This window comes from Dreissena polymorpha, chromosome 11 (assembly GCF_020536995.1).
Source record: "Dreissena polymorpha isolate Duluth1 chromosome 11, UMN_Dpol_1.0, whole genome shotgun sequence".
NCBI classification, from domain to species: Eukaryota; Metazoa; Mollusca; class Bivalvia; order Myida; family Dreissenidae; genus Dreissena; species Dreissena polymorpha.
The window spans coordinates 27,221,575-27,242,799 of NC_068365.1; the positions used below are offsets into that span (position 1 = coordinate 27,221,575).

Sequence of the window (21,225 nt, forward strand, 5' to 3'; positions counted from 1 at the left end):
ATTGCAAATGTGATGCATCAGACATAATGCACTTTAAAAATTTGAGTTCTTTTTGCTAGTGGGTGGGGTATTCCTGGGTAAAGATTCTCCAAAAGTAAAAATACAGAAAATGGCAATCAAATAATTGACGGCCGCTATGGCTAAAGTCGTTTTATGAATGTCAGTGCCTTACACAGATAGGCTAAATAGCATAAGGATATAAGAGTGTTATTAAAATGATTGGTATTCTATTTTAAAAAATAATGAATTTGTTCAACACAAAGACCTATAGAATACACAGATTGGAAACTAAGCGCCTTATCGGGCTATCTCGCGGCGGGATCACGTGGTCGAGAAACTGATAAGAACACTTTGGATCAGCAGACGATTTATTCCATAAATCAATCGGAGGAGTCCGAAGATAGCCGATGTATCACGATTGCGATAAGGTAGCGACATGCATAAATGCCATAATTTTTTAGGTCCAAAGCTGGACATTCCATAAAAAATTGTCGGGACATTTGACCAAAAAGCGGGACACCTAAAACGATTTATCATTCCACCTTTACTGTAGTCAGTATAGTACTAACAAATACTCTTGATACTTTTATTCAAGACATAAAACATCTGATATGAAGCATGGAATCTAAAACATAATAACAGTTTTATAAAATAAAACAATAGCAAACAACGAAGATAATATTCAACGAAGATAATATTCATCTTTTTATAGTACAAAATCTAGAACATTATGATAACAATACTCATTATATTAAATTCAATGGCAAACATTAACGCAGGGGAGGCTATCCCGTACACTGAAAGTACGGGTTACAGTAAACTATCTACCGAACAGTTACATCAGTTACACACAGAATGCGCGGCCGTACACATTTCCGAGGTAGGTTTTTGGTGGAAGCAAACCGTCTTTGTGTTCATTTTAACTGTCAACAACGCCTCAACCGTTTTTACACCAACAAAAACAAAAGGACAAATTAAAGAAGTCTATGGATGCTTTACTCGAATTATTTTTCTCTAATGTTAATAATCATATTTTGTTTTCTTCTTATATACACATATTAAACTGAATTGTGAATTGTCAGGCGCTGTATTGGGGTAGTGTCAAACTGTCATGAATAACAACACGTTGTTTTTATTACAATAACACAAGACAAGATGGGTACCACTTTTACTGTTTGTTGCGATGTTTTTTTAAGCATGTATCCATGCGCAGTTTGTTACTTGTCAATTGTCGCGGCTTAATTGGAGTAGGGTCAAACTGTCATACATAGCACCTCGTGGTTTTTAGCTTAATTGGAGTAGGGTCAAACTGTCATACATAGCACCTCGTTGTTTTTATTACAATTACACCCAATTACACTAGACAGGATTGGTATCACTTATTGGACTGTTTGTTGCGATTTTGGTATATTGCACATTCGGATTATCCCGCTATTTATGAACTAAACATTGAATGTAAAAGACTCATTAATGACGTAGAGTTAATTTTACAAAACAATTGTTTTGTAAACCGTTTCAAACAAATACAAAAATAAACACATTTTAAACATTTATTTCATTATAATACAACTATCGATAGCAATAAGCGACCACTATCTTGAAGACCACCATGGTGTGAATGCCTGATAAAATCAATTATTAGCCGATAAATCGCTGATAAGGTGTCATAAACAACACTGGTACACACGATAAGTAGAATCGGATTGTTAATTGGGGGCAATAAAGGGATTAGCGGGGGTAAGTGTTAGCGAAACAGAGCGAATTTTATTGGGAATCTATAGACCTTACATCATTTTTTACGAATGTCGGGACAAATCGTCGCATATCGGGACGGCGGGACAAAGGGCCCAAAAGCGGGACTGTCCCGCCGAGATCGGGACGTATGGCATGTATGGCGACATGTCCAGTAGCAACGGCTATCTATCTATCTCTGTATACTGCCAACCGCTCTTTCGAGTATTATAGGCTACAATTATCGAGCAAAGTTATGCGAAAATGTTACGGCGCTAAAGAAAGGCGGCTGTAACTTGGTCAATAATTATCCGATTTTTATAAAATAAAGTTTCATAGAAACATGAGTAATTATGCTTTTACAAAATCTCGATTCTATTAACCTAAAATAAGAATTTATAATGCCGCGATCGTTGAAGTAATAGCGCTATAAGAATTTCCAAATCGCGGCGAGAATGCCAATGAATAATTTATTTGAAAGGCTTTTGCTGATAAAATTTTCTTGTAGATCTATACATTTTTAATTCAAACATTAAAAACCTTATAAAATAATATTATTTCAAAACGGATAGATATATGTGGACACATAGATCTAGGTCTCTGATAAAAACAACATTACAGTATAATAAATGCTATGATCGTTCGATCCAAAAACGGTTTCAGTTAGTCTTATTTCAATATTGATTCTGTGGATTTTTTCAATGTTTTAATTCTCTATTTTTTATTTAGATCTTATTCATGAGTTAAAGGTTATTAAAGTTTTGTTTGTATTGGTAATTAATAAAAGCTCTAAGTGTCATGGACTAGGATTTCGCGAAAAGAAAAAAACAAACATTTCACGCGCGTGTTAATTGTCGGATAAATTAGCGAACTGAAGATGTTATGTTTGTATGAAAAATGACAAAGGTTTTCACAATGAAACAAAGCACGTTTGACGACAGGTGTGTACAATAGGGTATAAGAGCTAAACATTGTACCAAGTTTGTACAAGGCAAAAATCCTTTGAAATGAACATTTTCCTCCAGTTTGTTTAATTTAAACCTAGATAAACATATCACCAAGCGTAAAAATCTGACTTTATCTATTTGGGATGAAAAATGAAAAAGTTTATCAAAAAGAACAAAAACATGTTTGACAGCAATCGTGTACAACAGAGGAAAAGAGCTTAAAATTGTACCAACATTGAATAAGGCCAAATCCTTTAAATTGAACATTATCTTCTACGTTTTTGTAATTTATACTTAGATTTACATCTCTCCTAGCATAAAAATCATACTTCAACGATTTGGGATGAGAAATAGAAAAGTTTTTAAAAAAGAAACAAACCACTTTGGCGACAGGTGTGAAAATGATTGAATGAAATAACAGTATAAAATTGTACAAAGGCAAAATCCTTTAAAATGCCTTATTTTCGTCTACTTTTTATTAATCATACCTAGATTAACATCTCTTCTAGCATAACCATCTTACTTAATCAATCTGTGATGAGAAATGAAGAAGTTTTTGAAAAAAATCGTTTGGGCCTTTCAATTTTTCAAAAATTTTCGAAAATGAACAAATCCATTGTTCTCTTTCAAATTCCGATAAATTAATAATACATAAGAATAATAACTACCAAGACCTGAAGCATTATCAACAAAGAAAATAAAAACTTATTTTTATTTACACAAAAAAATATTCAATATGTCTGTTTGCGGCGACCGACTTTGCCCATAATTGATTGCTTTAAAACAAAATGGCCAACAGTAGCTGGAACAGGGAAGAATCTACAGGTACACCGGAATCTCCAAAATCGATGTCACGTGACCCGCGTCCGCCGTTAGATATGATCGCATATCGCAATCGCGAAGAAGAGAGTTTCCAATCTGTGTTATCTATAGGTCTTTGTTTAACATGAACCAGGGGTTTTTATCTGATTTTGGGGAAAGGGCCTGGCCTTTTTTGAGGGGAAAAAAATCACGCGAAATGCCGGATTTTGGGGGGGAAAAACACGCAAAACGTCGGATTTTGGGGAGACTGAGGAAAGTCTATAATAATCAATTTAACATATTTTGCTGTTTTTATCGTGTAAGTACCTGTTATCGAACAGCACCTATTATTGGACGTTTTGTTTTGGTTCTGTGTGCACATGCGCAAAAGTGTGCATGACGTCACATTGATAAATAAATTGTCGCACATGAAGTCCATGACCTACTTGCCTACTTGGCTTGAAACAAATGCGCCGAAAACAGGTTAAAGAAATACATTTATTGTTATTTACACCGTGTTGTGTGTTTTTAGCTCACCTGAGCGATAGCTCGAGGTGAGCTTTTGTGATCACTCAGCGTCCGGCGTCCGGCCGGCCGTCCGTCCGTCCGTCTGTCTGTCTGTAAACAATTTGTAAACATCTTCTTCTACTAAACCATTGAGCCAATTTCAACTAAATTTCATGTGGAGCATCCCTAGGTCATGGGACAAAAGAATTGTTAAAAAAAATTTGATCGCATAACCAAGATGGCCGCCATGACCATATATGGTAAAAACCTTAAAAAATCTTCTTGTCAGAAACCGCTCATCAGATTTTCAAAAAATTTCACAGGGATGACCTTTGAAGGCTCCCCTGAAAAAGTTGTTCAAAGAAATTTGATTCGTCAAAAAACATGGCCGCAGGAGCTCGTTGAACTTTGCATGTTTATTCGTTTTTGCCTATTTTGTGAAAACTTTAAAAAATCTTCCATATTTTTTGTCCGATCCTTTCCAAATTTGCACAGTGTCTTTATATCAATGAGGACACAAACCCTACAAAAAATGAGCATTATTGGTCCATGAAGTACAGAATTACCTCCCCTTGAATTGAGAAAATGGTGTTTATGCAATAAAGTCCAAATTTTTCATCCAATTCTTTCCAAACTTGTAAGGATTTAGCATGGTTCAAACAAAGGAAACAACTACGGTTTATGCATGTTCTTTTTATTACAGAATTGCCTCCCTTTAATTCATTCAACATCTCATTTTACAGCAGAGATTCCAAATCTGACCTGTAAATGAGCCCCATATTTACTGCCAGTGCTAGGTTACCTTTTCCCATTTGATCATTCTTAAGTATTGGTCTTGTAATGCTGCTACTACTTCTGCTACTGCTACTATTACTACTACTCCTACTACTACTACTACTACTACTACTACTACTACTACTACTACTACTACTACTACTTCTTCTACTACTACTACTTCTACTACTACTACTACTTCTACTTCTACTACTACTACCACTACTACTACTACTACTACTACTACTACTACTACTACTACTACTACTACTACTACTACTAGTACTACTACTACTACTGCCACCACCACCACCACCACCACCACCATCTTTACCACCACAACCACCACCACCACCACCACCACCGCCACCACCTTCTACTACTACTGCCACTACTACTACTTTTACCACTACTACTACTACTACTACTACTACTACTACCACTACTACTACTACTACTACTACTACTACTACTACTACTACTACTACTTCTACTACTACTACTTCTACTTCTACTACTACTACTACTACTACTACTACTACAACTACTATTACTACTACTACTACTACTACTACTACTACTACTACTACTACTATTACTACTACTACTACGCCACCACCACCACCACAACCACAACCACCACCACCATTCACAGTGACAACAAACGTATTCACACAATGGCTGCTACTACAACTTAAAGCCCATATAGGGGGGCATGCATGTTTTACAAACAGCCCTTGTTTCTATGGGATTTTTACCACAACTGTTCATGTTTATCTCCGACACATATTTTTAGGGCACCTGTCATGAAGTGACACGGTGAGCTTATGTGATCGTGTGATGTCCGGCGTCCGTTGTGCGTGCCTGCGTGTGTACGTGCGTCCGTCCGTCAACAATTTGTTTGTGTAGACAGTAGAGGTCACAGTTTGCATCCAATCTTGATGAAATTTGGTCAAAATGTTTATCTTGATGAAATCCGGTTTGGGATTGTATTTGGGTCATCTGGGGTCAAAAACAAGGTCACTAGGTCAAATAATAGAACAACCTTTTGTAGACAATAGAGGTCACAGTTTTCATCCAATCTTTATGAAATTTGGTCAAAATGTTTATCTTGATGAAATCTGGGTTGGGATTTTATTTGGGTCATCTGGGGTCAAAAACTAGGTCACTAGGTCAAATAATAGAAAAACCATGTGTAGACATTAGAGATCACAGTTTTCATCCAACCTTTATGAAATTTGGTCAGAATTCTTGATGAAATCTGGGTGGGATTGTATTTGGGTCATCTGGGGTAAAAATCTAGGTCAAATAAATAGAAAAACCTTGTGTTGACAATAGAGGTCACAGTTTTCATCCAATATTTATGAACTGTTGTCAGAATGTTTATCTTGATGAAATCTGGATTGGGATTGTATTTGGGTCATCTAGAGTCAGGAACTAGGTCACTAGGTCAAATCATAGAAAAACATTGTGTAGACAATAGAGGTCATAGTTTTCATCTGATCTTAATGAGTCAGGTGAGCGATTCAGGGCCATCATGGCCCTCTTGTTTGCTATTACTTTTTGAATGCATTTATCAAAACGTGCATTTACACACCAATAAGCATATTTCCGTTTGCAATTTTGATTGCAGCAGACGCAGAGTTTTTCACTGAGTCCGGGTCACGTGATAGTCATATGACTTTGTATATACTGGAGTAGTATTAATGAAGTGTCGGGTAATAGTTCATGTTTACATCCGCCGCCATTTTGTTTTGGCTGCTAGAGGTGACAATAATCAGGGAATCATTGTTATGAATTTTTGAAGGTAGTTTGCTGGAAAACGTTACAGATAAATCATTCAATGATTGAACTGTTAGTCATTTGATAAAACAAAATGTTTTTGTCATTTTAAGTGTTTCAATTTTAAGGTAATTTAACGTAATTTCTTAGGTGTTCGATAACTGGTTCGTCCACCATAAAACAAATTCAAGGCAACAGATAATTTAATTATGCAATATGTTTTATTTTCTACACAGTCACTGGATCGGGTGAACTCATGTATTGAAAGTTAAAAAAAATAAATAAAAAATATTTATTTATTTTTTAAGGGGAAAAAAATGAAGTCTGGGGAAAAATTTACCTGCTGAGGGGGATAAAATCGAGAAGAAAGGGCCGGTTTTCGACGGGTCACAAAGAAGGAAAAAAAGCCCTGTGAACAAAGTGTTTTTTTGTTCAAATTTGGGGTCTGTAGCGGCTCCCATTCCTAATGAAAAAAGTATATATTTTTCCCAAATTAAACATAAAAATTCCCAATGGAAGGTTTGAAAAAAAACACACTAGACATTTAGTTAATCTCCCATCAATCTCTAGAAGTTAAACATTAGTTACATGTACTTGTAATTTATTCAAATCACTTTTAGGCTAGATTGAACTTTACTGGTACGCAGTTGTTTATCACTAGTGGGTTAGGTGTTTGCCACTGAACCAACTACCCTCTCTGATTGATGACTTTTTGCTACAGGCCCTGTTGGAACACCTCCACACACACTGGTCTTTGTTTTATCGAGTCCATACTTAATTTTTACGCACCGGTAAACTTCAATCGTCCCCACTTTAATTTTAAATTTTTAAGATTAAAAAAAAGACAGCCATACTAATTTCCCAATTATAGCCAAAACTATGTGATTTTTCCCAATCAGGGCCCTATCTTGCTGCTAGGGGAAGCCACCCCCACCCTCATGAGGGGGAATTTCGCGTCGTTTTGGGCGAAAAGGGGAATTTTAGAAGATCTTTTCACCAACCATTCAACACCTAAAAGTGCTATATTTTAATGTGATTTACATAAATATACATTTAATCAAAGGTTAGTAGCACCATACCAGCTGGTAACATAGGTATACAAGTAAAAAAAACAACATAAAAAAAACATTTTTTTTTTAGAGGTGGAATTTTTTGCTGAAAAAGGGGAAAAAAGTATACTTTTTTCATGGGGGAAGCCGCCGATATTCGGCGGTAAAAACGGCCAAACGAGGGCCCTGCCAATTCCCAAAAGGATGAAAATAACTTCTCAATAACGTTGTACAACTTATTGAACACTACTGTTTCTATTCAACAATTTGGTTCAAAATTTGTTAATTGGCCTTTTTATTCTATAACCTTCTGCGGCTTGTAAACCTTTTGATCAGAAATTACATTTTTTCTTTCAACAACTTCAAAACAATTTCAACAAACTTTTTTTTCATTCCACTCCTCCCAAGTTCAGCCAAAGATTAAAATTGTTTCACAGATTGTGCAGATATTTATTTTTGCTAAATAATAGGATATTCCAGTATATATCAGGTATCTTTGTATGATTCCAATATCAGCATAGAGGTATTATCAAGGTTACTATGGGGAGCCAGTAGTTTGTCAAAATATTGCCACTTATTGTGATTTGTAGTCATTAAAACAGCAGAAGAATAATTATTGATACCCTGTTACAATTATATTATTCAAATTTAAAGATGTCCTTTTAACAAAACATGCTTCATTTCCTAGAGTTTTTATGTTATGAACTTACAATTATCAGTGATGGTCATCTACATTTTACTGTTTCATTCAGATTCCTTGATTAGACACAACTATGGACAGCAAACATCGCAGAGACAGCAACTCCGATTCTGATGATCACAAAGATAAAAAGAAACATAAAAAGTCCAAGAAAAGCAGCAAACAAAAACACAAATCCAAAGACAAGGACAAGTATAGAGATGACGGCGAAGAGAAATTTACTGCTAAAACAGAGGAGTCAGAAAATGAAGGGGCACTGTCTGCCATAGAAAAATTCAACATGTTTAAAAAGCAGTTTAAAAAGCAGCGAGAGGCTATTAAGAAAGATGAGGGACAAGTTGTTGATGATTTATTTAAAGAGTTTATAGCATCCAAAATGAGACAAATAGAGAATGAAAGTGCAGACAGGGAGGAAAAGAAGTCCAAGCTGTCTGCTAAAGATAAACTCAATGATGAAATGAGCAGAGTTCTGGACGCAGAAATCAGTACCATTGAGGTTCCAGTGCAATCCATGAAGCAGAGCAAAAATGAGGAAACTAAAGATTTATGGAAAGAAAATACAGATAAAAGGGTGAACACAAAAAGTGTGAATATTGGTAAATTTTTTAATAGTGAAACTCAACCTATTTCCACACCAGATGACTATGTATCAGCTATTGGTCTCCCAAATCGCCTTTCTGAAGTATCTAACCCTGCTCAAAAGTTAGAGTCTAGTCAGGCTAGCCTGCTGAATACAATAAAGCAGGCAACCGACAGCACTGAATATCTAAAAAATTCAACAAATCCATCTTATAAAGACGATACTAAAATGTCTCAAGCAGACAGTAATCTTCCAGTATTTGGGCCAATGTTGCCCCCAACCATTCCTGAGCCAGATTCAAAACCAGATACCAAAGCAGATGCGAAGAAACCTAAACTTGGTTTTAAAAACTTTGGTATAAAACTAACAGCTACAAGTGCTGAGCTTATTCAATCTGGTGAAATTATCAAAAAGGGAAAGCGTTTAGAAGATGGTAGGTTTCTTTTTGTCACTATACAAATTTGTTGTCAAAAGTGATATACAATGTAGTAATATTATATCAGCAACTATAAATATCTTGTATACAATATTTTTACATGTTTTTAGGTATAAATAATCACAAGTATAACGGAAACTGATAGTTCCTTTAGTGTTTTTTTTTAATACCAACTAACATTGAAAATACACAATCACCCCCTTAAGTTTTTTAAATACCATATTATTGAAAATACACAATAACCCAGTAAACCCATTAATGTGATAGGACTCCATCCACAAGCTCATCTTATGTGACTGTGACAGAAGTGTACTTTCGCACACCTCAGATGGCCTTCACTCTCTTTTGGGGGTGAGGTGAAGCCATCAATAGAAATGTGATGAGGGGAATTTTTGCGATATTTTCGTTTTTTAGTGGAATGCTTTATCTACATAATAATTCTTTCAATAGTCTGCTACATGTATAAGTGCAATAAACTATTTATAAGATATCAGTAGCTTTAGAATAACAGCCCTTTGCCTTCTATTGAAAAGTCAGACTTTACAGATAAAGTAAGTAGATTTTTCGTTTTTGTATGAATTTCAACCTGTATTTGGGTCATGAAATACATCTCAAGACCTAGTAATGGGTATGCTGTTTAACTGAAGGGAACCAGCCATCTTCATGTTATGCATTTCTTCTTAACCCTTTCAGTGCGGGAACCGAATTTTGAAGGCCTTTGCAAACAGTTTGGATCCTGATGAGACGCCACAGAACGTGGCGTCTCATCAGGATCCAAACTGTTTGCTATTCTGATTTCTTTGAAAAAAATCGAAGAAATGCTAATTTTAGAAATTCAGCAGACGACATTTTAGCAGAAGACAAATTACCCAGCATGCAAAGGGTTAAACTGTGTAATGTGTCCAACTGCAGGTGAGGTTGTGTCGTCATCCTCAGGAGCAGAGACTCACTCCCAGGACTCTGATGGCGGAAGTGAAGTGTCGGGAACCGGTTCCATCCAGGATTCACTGCAGGGTCTCACTTCCGAGCCACGAGAGAAAAGTACGCGATCGAGAGACACGCTAAAAAAGAAACGTAAAAGCAAAGACAAGAAAGACTCTTCTAAAGAAAAGGAGAGAGAAAGCTCTCGAAATAAAAGAAAAGATTCTGGTCGCTCAAAGTAAGTTGTTTTATCATGTTCATTGTTAAAACCAGCTTCAATTTCAAACAAAATAATCGTGATTTAAGGCTAAGAGTGTTAGGTTTGCAAATCATTTGTTTATCTTTTTATGTTCATTTACAACTCTACTAGCAAACATGGTTTTAATACTGTTAAGCTATTTACCCCTATGTAAACGATGTTTGATAGAATTATGTTCATGATTGATGTCTTAAAATTGTTTTAGCACTTGAATCAAAACAGCAATGGGGTTTCCCCAATATTGCACCAAAGCCCTACAAAAATGACTAGTCCCAATCAGATTTGCTTGAATTACAATACAGCGCCCTCACACTACTATGGGGGAAGGGGTCCGCAGCCCTTAGGAGGGGGAATATTCGCGGCGTTTCCCTTTTTTGGGGATTTTTTTACTTACTCTCTCATTATTACATTTGTACATGTTTGCACTAAATTCATTGCATTTTTCATTATTTAGTATGTTTGAAAAGATTAGATTGAAATAGAATTGAGATATAATAACCATGAGATGAGACACATCTTTCTATTAAAAAAAAAAATTTTTTTTTTTTAGGGGGAATTTCCCCCCCCCCCCCCCCCCAAAGGGGAAAAAAGTATGCTTTTCAGGTGGGGGACTGCCGCCGAAATTCGGCTGCAGATTTGATAGATTGAGGGCCCTGCAATATTTGAATTTTATAATAGGCATCTTTGTATGTGGTTTAGTACTTAAATATCTCTTTAATAATTATACTTCCTATATCAAATAAATGTTAAAAGTAAAGCTGAAAATGTAATAAATACTTTCCAAAAATTGAATATTTTGTTGTGTTAAACAAAAACAAAAAAATCAAATACTCTGACTTCTTTGATTAGCTCAAACTTGCAATATCATAGTAACATGATAAAATGAAATCACATGAATATGTTCATTTCTATTTCTATTTTCTTAGGCAGAAAAGACATTTGAATGAAAGTCATTTTTTGATTGAAATTTTTGCTGTATCTCAATGACACCACAGGCAAAGAATTGTATGTGTCCCTAGCTCAATAATAGCATGATAAGATACATTTATGGCATAAAAACAAACACTGATTCAAAGAATTTGTATTCTTTCATCTGTATACTTATTATGATTCTTGAAAACAAACATACTTGAACACCAATAGCTTTTTTAGCTCACCTGATTGCTCAGTTGAGCTTTTGTGACCAGTCTTTGTCCGTTGTATGTCCGTCCGGCCGTCCGTCCATACACATTTGCTCGTAAACACTCTAGAGACCACATTTCTTGTCCCATCTTCATGAAACTTGGTCAGTTGCTTTGTCCCAATGAAATCTCGGCCGAGTTCGAAACTGGGTTGTGCGGGGTCAAAAACTGGGTCACTAGGTACAAAAAAAGAAAAACCTTGTAAACACTGTAGAAGTCACATTGCATGCCCCATCTTTATGTCACTTTGTCAAAATGTTTGTCTTAATGTTATCTTGGTTGAGTTCAAAAGTGGTTTCGATCCGTTGAAAAACATGGCTGCCAGTGGGCGGGGCAGTTTGCCTTATTTGGCTATTGAGAAACCTTGTAAACACTCTAGAAGTCACAATTTTTGCCCAATCATCATGAAAGTTGGTCAAAACATTGGTTCAATTGATGTCTCAGACGAGTTCGAAAATGGTCGAGATCAATGAAAAAACATGGCCACCAGTGGGCAGGGCATTTTTCTCTATATGTATATAGTGGCAGTTTTCCCTATTTGGCTATAGAGAAACCTTGTAAACACTCTAGAAGTCACAATTTTTGCCCAATCATCATGAAAGTTGGTCAAAACATTGGTTTTAATACTTTTATTGATATCTCGGACGAGTTTCAAAATGGTCGGGATCGGTGAAAAAACATGGCCGCCAGTGGGCGGGGCATTTTTCTCTATATGTATTTAGTGAAAACATGTGAACACAGTAGGTCACATTTTTGGCCCAATTTTCATGAAATTTGCTCAGAACATTTGTTTCCTTGATAAGAGAGTTGAGTTCAAAATTGGTTCAGGTCAGTTGAATAACATGGCTGCTGGGAGGGGGGCAGTTTTCTCATTATGCCCCGCCCCCCCCCCCCCCTCCCCCCCCATTTTGAAGAAGAGGGGGTATATTGTTTTGCTCATGTCGGTCTGTCCACCAGATGGTTTCCGGATGATAACTCAAGAGCACTTAGGCCAAGGATCATGAAACTTCATAGGTACATTGATCATGACTCGCAGATGACCCCTATTGATTTTCAGGTCACTAGGTCAAAGGTCAAGGTCACGATGACCCGAAATAGTAAAATGGTTTCCAGATGATAACTCAAGAACACTTATGCCTAGGATCATGAAACTTCATAGATACATTTATCATGACTCGCAGATTACCCCTATTGATTTTCAGGTCACTAGGTCAAAGGTCAAGGTCACGGTGACCCAAAGCAGTAAAATGGTTTCCGGATGATAACTCAAGAATGCTTATGCCTAGGATCATGAAACTTCATAGATACATTGATCATGACTCGCAGATAATCCCTATTGATTTTCAGGTCACTAGGTCAAAGGTCAAGGTCATGATGACCCGAAATAGTAAAATGGTTTCGGGATGATAACTCAAGAACGCTTTGGCCTAGGATCATTAAACTTCATAAGTACATTGATCATAACTCGTAGATGACCCCTATTTATATTCAAGTCACTAGGTCAAAGGTCAAGGTCACGATGACCTGAAATAGTAAAATGGTGTCCGGATCATAACTCAAGAACGCTTAGGCCTAGGATTATGAAACTTCATAGGTACATTGATCATGACTTGTAGATAACCCCTATTGATTTTCAGGTCACCAGGTCAAAGGTCAAGGTCATGGTGACCCAAAATAGTAAAATGGTTTCCAGATGATAACTCAAGAACGCTTATGCCCAGGATCATGAAACTTCATAGATACATTGATCATGACTCGCAGATAACCCCTATTGATTTTCAGGTCACTTGGTCAAAGGTCAAGGTACCGGTGACCCAAAATAGTAAAATGGTTTCCGTATGATAACTCAAGAACGCTTAGGCCTAGGATCATTAAACTTCATAGGTACATTGATCATAACTCGTAGATGACCCCTATTGATTTTCTGGTCACTAGGTCAAAGGTCAAGGTCACGATGACCTGAAATAGTAACTAAAATGGTTTCCGTATGATAACTCAAGAACGCTTAGGCCTAGGATCATAAAACTTCATAGGTACATTGATCATGACTTGTAGATGACCCCTATTGATTTTCAGGTCACTAGGTTAAAGGTCAAGGTCACGGTGACCCAAAATAGTAAAATGGTTTCCAGATGATAACTCAAGAAGGCTTATGCCTAGGATCATGAAACTTCATAGATACATTGATCATGACTCGAAGATGACCCCTATTGATTTTCAGGTCACTAGGTCAAAGGTCACGGTGACCTGAAATAGTAAAATTGTTTATGGATGATAACTCAAGAACGCTTATGCCTAAGATCATGAAACTTCATAGGTACAATGATCATGACTCGCAGATGACCCCTATTGATTTTGAGGTCACTAGGTCAAAGGTCAAGGTCACTGTGACCTGAAATAGTAAAATGGTTTCTGGAGGATAAATCAAGCTTATGCCTAGGTTCATGAAACTTTATAGGTATATTGATCATGACTTGCAGATGACCCCTATTGATAATCAGGTCACTAGGTCAAAGGTCAAGGTCACAGTGCCAAAAAACGTATTCACACAATGGCTGTCAAGGTCACGATGACTTAACTTAGAAAAATGGTTTCCGGATGATAACTCAAGAATGCTTACGCCTAGGATCATGAAACTTCATAGGTACATTGATCATGACTCGCAGATGAAATAATGATGAAACTTGACCAGAATGTTTGTCTGGACAATATCTAGGTCAAGTTTGACATTTGGTAAAGATTGAATGAAACGACTCCTCTCAGGTGAGCGAACTAGGGCCATCTTGGCCCTCTTGTTTAATTACACTGTTTGTTTGTAGATCTCGATCGCCTAAGCGAAGCAAAAGGTCACGGTCACGTTCCAAAGAAAGGTCACGACATAGATCAGGATCCAAGGAAAGGTCAAGGTCGAAACGATCAAGGTCACACGGTAGAGGGACAGGGTCTAGACGGTCAAAATCCAGGGATAAGAGGAGGTCAAAATCCAGAGAAAAGAGGAGGTCAAAATCCAGGGATAAGAGGTCAAAATCAAGAGGTAGAAGGTCAAGGTCAAAGGGTCAGCGTTCCAGGTCAAGAAGTCGTAGATCTAGATCAGCAAAGTCAAGAGATCACAGGTCAAAGTCAAAAGATAAATCACGACATCGCAGGTCACGGTCAAAAAGTAAAAGATCAAAGAGCAAAAGCCCTGACCGATTTTGGCGAAGTAAATATGGAGATTTTGATGCCTTCAAGTTTTCAAAAGAAAAGTGAGTGTTAAACATAATTCATTTGATGAAGGTCTATTCAGGAAAAGCACTGCACACATGGGAAAAGTATTAATAAAGAAGGATATGGTATTTATTTACAAATCAAAGCATTACGTGCTAATAAAAATATTATTTGGCTTAGTTGATCATTAGTTGAAACGTACCTGTTTAAAAAAGCTCATATCAAAACTGTATTATTTTATAATTTATAATTCTGTATAATAATTCGAATTTTTTGTCTTCTACAGATTTACAATAAACTGAGTTGATTATGCAACTTTATAGGGGAGAGGGGAGGGGGGGGGCTAACATATTCAGTTTGCCATGCAACAGTGGCATTGATGCTGCATATTTTGCTAATTTAAGGAATCGTCACCGTTCTCGAAGCAAAAGTCCAGACAAGGAAAAGAAACGAAAGGAAGATCTTCGTTTGAAGATTGACAAGGCTAAACTGCGGGAGATTGCCATGTAAGTTAGTTAATCCAGAGCCCATATCTTCAAAAAGCATTATCAAAAGCTTTAGTATCTGTAAACAAACACTTTTGGCTGATTAATTTAACGTCTTATGTCTTAAAGATATCCGTGATCTCACTTGTTTGCCAGCTTTGCAAATCAGAATAACTTGTGTACAATAAATACATTTTAACTGCTACATTCTTCGCTTTTGAAAGTATTCATGATTTAAACAAATTTAGATAAAATTTGGCCAAAGCAAATTAATATAGAATTTTTGATATGGTGCAGTTCTAGTAATTGCTAGTTCTCAATATAATCCATAGTAATTTTTAACCCATTGATTTTTCAGGGCAAATGCACTGAACAATGCCCAAGCAGTGGGAGTCAAGCTGGATGTCACAGTCAAGGCTGGGGGGAAGTCAGTGGAAGAGTTAACAGGTAGGACCATCACAACATTTTCACACCACTAATACAGATTGTTCAGAGCTCAAAAGATTGTTCAGCTAATAGCTCCCTTGAGCATTTTGTGTTCAAGATTAAGATTCTCTGATGAGTTGGCATTGGACATCATAGTCTGTTATTGTTATAGTTTACAATTCACTTTAACTACTCTGTAACCAATTGGCCACTTGGGTTGGTTCTTTTAACACATTTCTGAAAAAAAAGAAGAATTTATATGGACTCTTTTGTATTTGTGTTTTGCCGAACAGAACCCACAAGGAAGGTTACCAGAAGACATAATATCATCACAATTATCCTTTAATTGTTTTTTAAAAGAAGTACTGTTGGAATAGACTAATAACTTAATACAAGTTTTGGAAAATAATTCTTAACTTTTCTAAATGACCTAAAAATAAATAATAATGGTTACTTTCATGCAAAAAATCAAAATAAACATACTAGCAACTTTATTTATACGAGTTCAACAGTGTCTATTCAGTATTATACAATTTTATTTTTCAAATACCTTCATATGCCCAAACTGTACTTAGATTGCATGCCTTCGATGAATTTTTACATATTTCACAATTAAAACTGGTCTCCCCTTCAATCTTTTCAACGATTAGCCACGGGAATTGTCCCTTCCACTCGTTCAATGTTTTTTTTTGTTTAAGTTTGGACCCGTCGTGTCGCATTTTTTTAGCTTTTCCGACTGTGTGGGCAACTTAACATACAACATGATCATGGTAAAAGATCTTTTCTGTAATGTCTTTCTTAACATTTAACTTTGGCTAACTTTGAGTACAATATCTTAAAATGTGTTTTTGCACGCTTTGCAGTTTTTTAGGACGCTCTCTGGGCGCCGCCATTGTTTTTTGACAGAACACGCCGCTTTTATTGGAAAAAATGCGTTTTGTTAAACAAACCCGATAACCATTCTATATGAGTACTGAAAATATTTTTTTTAATACGCGAAAAGAACTCAATAAAAATCAATTCGAACAGATGTTAAATAATATTCGTAACTTGATTGTGTCATTCTTAATGGTACGACAAGCTTTTAAAATAAAAGCGTAACGGACTTGAAAATAATTCGTAATTACAAAAATGCGACCCTTATCTGGAGCTCTGCTATATTAATCAAATTTGCACTTGACTCAGCAAGCCAAAATTTTCAAATGAATTGAGCACAAAAATGAGCAACTCTTTAGGATAACATGGTGTACTGCATGTGCGTAAAGTGTTGTCCCAGATTGGCCTGTGTTGTTTGGGATGCAGTAAGCCCTGTTTTTGCAGAGCTGGGCTTAAATTTACAAGTGAACGGCTGGTGGCCTTTTTATGCCCTCTTTCGAAGAAAAGGGGGTATATAGTTTTCCCACTGTCCGTCTGTTAGTCTGTCTGTAAGTCTGTCTGTCAGTCTGTCACACTTTTCGTTTATTCTCTATTTCAAATAGTTTTCATCCGATCTTTACCAAACTTGGTGAGAAGTTGTATCTAGACAATATCTAGGTCAAGTTCGAATACGGGCCATGCCGGGTCAAAAACTAGGTCACGGGGTTGAAAAAACAAATCCAAGGGAAGTAATAAGCTTTAAATGGACATAATTATCTGACCGCCAAATTATATATTTTTGTTAAATAAATCAAAGCGGCGCAGTAGGCGGCATTGTATTTCTGACAAACACATCGTGGTAAAAGCTCAAGGTCATCCTTCTAGGTCTAAGGTCAAAAATACAAATCCAAGGGAAGTAATAAGCTTTAAAGGAAGATAATTATTCAATATTGAACATAGCAACTTGATATTTGGTATGCATGTGTATGTCATGGGCTGCACATTTTGAGTGGTGAATCTACAGTCACGGTAGTGGCTTTTAATTATTTGCTTCTAAAAATAGAGATTTGTTAGAGACAATTATTTTCAAGTGTAGTAATTTATATAAATATAAATCTCAGATTATATATTTCCTTACCAAGAATTTAAGTTCTGTTCACAGTTACTGTACAGATTTTTATGTCCCCCACCCACTATAGTGGGGGACATATAGTTTTTGCCCTGTCTGTTGGTCTGTACGTTGGTCTGTTTGCTCCAACTATAACATTTGCAATAACTTTTTCAATATTCAAGATAGCAACTTGATATTTGGCATGCATCTGTATCTCATGGAGCGGCACATTTTGAGTGGTGAAAGGTCAAGGTCATCCTTCAAGGTCAGAGGTTAAATATATGTGGCCAAAACTGCTCATTTTATGAATACTTTGGCAATATTGAAGATACCAACCTTATATTTGTCATGCATGTGTATCTCATGAAGTATTGAAGATACCAACTTGATATTTGGCATGCATGTGTATCTCATGGAGCCGCACATTTTGAGTGGTGAAAGGTCAAGGTCATCCTTCAAGGTCAGAGGTTATATATATGTGGCCAAAACTGCTCATTTTATGAATACTTTGGCAATATTGAAGATACCAACCTTATATTTGTCATGCATGTGTATCTCATGAAGTATTGAAGATACCAACTTGATATTTGGCATGCATGTGTATCTCATGGAGCCGCACATTTTGAGTGGTGAAAGTTCAAGGTCATCCTTCAAGGTCAAAGGTCAAACAAATAAAAAAAACAAAGCGGCGCAGAAGGGGACATAGTGTTTCTGACAAACACATTTTTCTTGTCTATTTTGATTATTTATAACTCAAATGATTTGTCAAAGTTTTTTTTTTATAATATAATTATCATTTCTTTCCTGTACTAATTTGTGAATGGTAGGGTTCATTACATACCTGTGGACTTATGTCCCCCCCCCCGATGGATTGGACAAAAATCCAAAGGAAGTAATAAGCTTTAAAGGGAGATTATTTCTATACCTGCCAAATGATAAATAGAAATTTTATTTCAAAGCGGCGCAGTAGGGGGCATTGTGTTTCTGACGAACACATGTCTTGTATTGGTGGTGCTTATTGTTTTACATCACTCATGGTTTTTTCCTGAATCTCTGCCCCCAGAATACTGCAAGAAGATCCAGCAGAAGGAGCAGGAGCGTAAGAAGTTCCGCTACGACCAGGGATACGAGTCATCGTCCTCAGAGGAGCCTGCGCGCTCAGGGGATGAAGATGACTTTCACCACCCCTTCAAGGTCAAGGAGGCGGGGCCTGCTATCAAGTTTGATATTCCAGTGAGTGGCAAGCTATCTTATACATTAACTCTTTACTGCTCAGAAACGCACTTTGACCCAGTTTGTAGTCCTTTAGAAAATCTAATTTAAGACCTTTCTTACTAAAATAAACTTTATAAAGCTTTATTTCCAATTGTAAAGTATTAATGAGCAGCAAAAAGATTAACCCTTTGCATGCTGGGAAATTTGTCGTCTGCTAAAATGTCGTCTGCTGAATTTCTAAAATAAGCATTTTCTTCGATTTTTTTCAAAGAATATTATCAGAATAGAAAACAGTATGGATCCTGATGAGACGCCACGTTCTGTTGCGTCTCATCTGGATCCAAACTGTTTGCAAAGGCCTTCAAAATTCGGTTCCCGCACTGAAAGGGTTAAAACCTAAACAGACTGCAAGTTACTCTGGTTTTGTTGGTTGCATATAGCCCTTTTTCACTTTGCTCCTGAGAGAAATTGTTATGTTAATTTTGAATTGGAAACTATGATAGTTTTACTGGTATTAACCAAACATTCTCTCATGATAGTGGCAGTTTAAAACTAAGCCCAGATGTGTCACATTTTAAGAAAAGGGGCATTATTCATATACGAAGTGGCTAAGAGATCTTGCCCCTTCAAAATCAGGGTTAAAACTTACATTTTTTACCTCATGTTAGTCACCTTGTTAATTGAAAACTTTTAATACTGAGGACAGAAATTGTTGAAAATTACAGGTGCCCTGAGCAAAATTAATAGGCTATTTGCTAGTGATCCCACACATTCTGTGTAAAAACTCTGGAGTCATTTTGTAAAACATTTTAAGACAAATTCAAATTTCAATTCACTTTAAGACAAAGTTTAATCCCTAAATATGTGATAAGAACTATATGATAAGTGTTTTTTATGCCCCGGGTAGGATGGCATAAAGCCATCTGTCTGTCTGGCATTCTGTTTTCCGGATTATTTTTTTTAAGAAATGCTTTAAGATATTGAGCTGATTTTAGGTATGTGAGTCAACCTACATGAGTTACAGATGAAGTGTGAGTTTTATTCAGGTCCATTCTTTTTTTGGCAAAGTTATTGTCCTTGTACTTAGACATTTTCTCTATAATTACCGTTTGCCGGAGGTTTTTTATGCAGTAGGGGGAATTGTGTTTCACAAAAACAGGTCTTGTTTAGTTATTGTCCCCTACCGGTGAAACCGGAGGGGACTTATGGTTTGCACTCTGTGTGTCCGTCAGTAGGTCAGTCAGTTAGTCAGTCAGTCAGTCTGTCACACTTTTCTGGATCGATAACTTTAAAAGTTCTTAATATTTTTTCATGAAACTTGAAACATGGTTAGATGGCAATATGGAGATTATGCACATCATTTCATTTTGTTCCTACGTCAAAAATTCTGGTTGCTATGGCAACAAATATAAAAAAATCTGACAATGGTGGAGTTTCACCGGTAGGGGACAATATTGCTTGATAATAGTCTTGTTCTGTTCATTTTATGTTATTCCTTCACTTGGCCTTTGTATAAAAAACATATTCTCTTCATTGTATTATTGTTGTGAGCTTAAAATTTCAGTCATTATTAAAATTTGTTGTAAGCTTTTGATAAGACAGTTTCCATATCTGTCCATTGCCAGAATGCCAAGACCCTACCAGTGGTGACTCCTCAGGAGAGGCTTACGAATGCTGCCACGCTCCGCCTAACATTTCCTGTCTCCAGCGGTTCCCAGCATAGAGACAAAGAGTGGGTACCAGTAGAGCCTGAACCCAAGGTCACTCCAATGCCTGTTGGTGTCCCTCCTCCCTCTGTTGGTGGATTTGCGGCAATTCTGCCTCCCCCACCCCCGCCTCCTGAAGTCAAAGTGTTTGAAGAACCACCTGTTGAGGTGATATGTCAGTTTTTTTGATGATTATGATTTTTATTTTCATATTAGTTAATCTGATTATAGTCAAATGTATCTGTTCCATTATCCAACTATGCATAATGTTTTGATATCCAAGTGTAAATTATGATCATCATGTATACTTTAGCTATGTTTCCATTATTCTATTGATAGGGCCCTTATCCTAAAATTTTGAAATGTTTATTTTATTTTTGTTACAAATATTTTAAAATTGATAATAATTGTGTGTGTTTTTACCTTATATTTTCAAATTTTTCATCTCATACAGCTGGATAGATAGCTTTTGAAGCACTTAAAATGTCTATTCAGTTCATTAGCCATAACATTTCCATGTGCAGGAATGCTTCTTAACATGAAAGGAACATA

General features: G+C 36.4%; 1 protein-coding gene across 3 annotated transcripts in view; it reads left to right on the forward strand.

Annotated features, from left to right (window-relative positions):
* Positions 1 to 21,225, forward strand: part of LOC127850313 (protein Son-like) — a 30,654-nt gene that overhangs the window by 184 nt on the left and 9,245 nt on the right. For all 3 annotated transcript variants that reach the window (XM_052383268.1, XM_052383269.1, XM_052383270.1), the window contains exons 2-8: positions 8,344 to 9,304; positions 10,220 to 10,466; positions 14,488 to 14,913; positions 15,280 to 15,381; positions 15,719 to 15,807; positions 18,816 to 18,985; positions 20,593 to 20,841. In XM_052383268.1, the coding sequence (XP_052239228.1) occupies positions 8,365 to 9,304; positions 10,220 to 10,466; positions 14,488 to 14,913; positions 15,280 to 15,381; positions 15,719 to 15,807; positions 18,816 to 18,985; positions 20,593 to 20,841 (2,223 nt within the window). In that variant the 5' untranslated portion in view covers positions 8,344 to 8,364. The remainder of the gene's footprint in view (positions 1 to 8,343; positions 9,305 to 10,219; positions 10,467 to 14,487; positions 14,914 to 15,279; positions 15,382 to 15,718; positions 15,808 to 18,815; positions 18,986 to 20,592; positions 20,842 to 21,225) is intronic.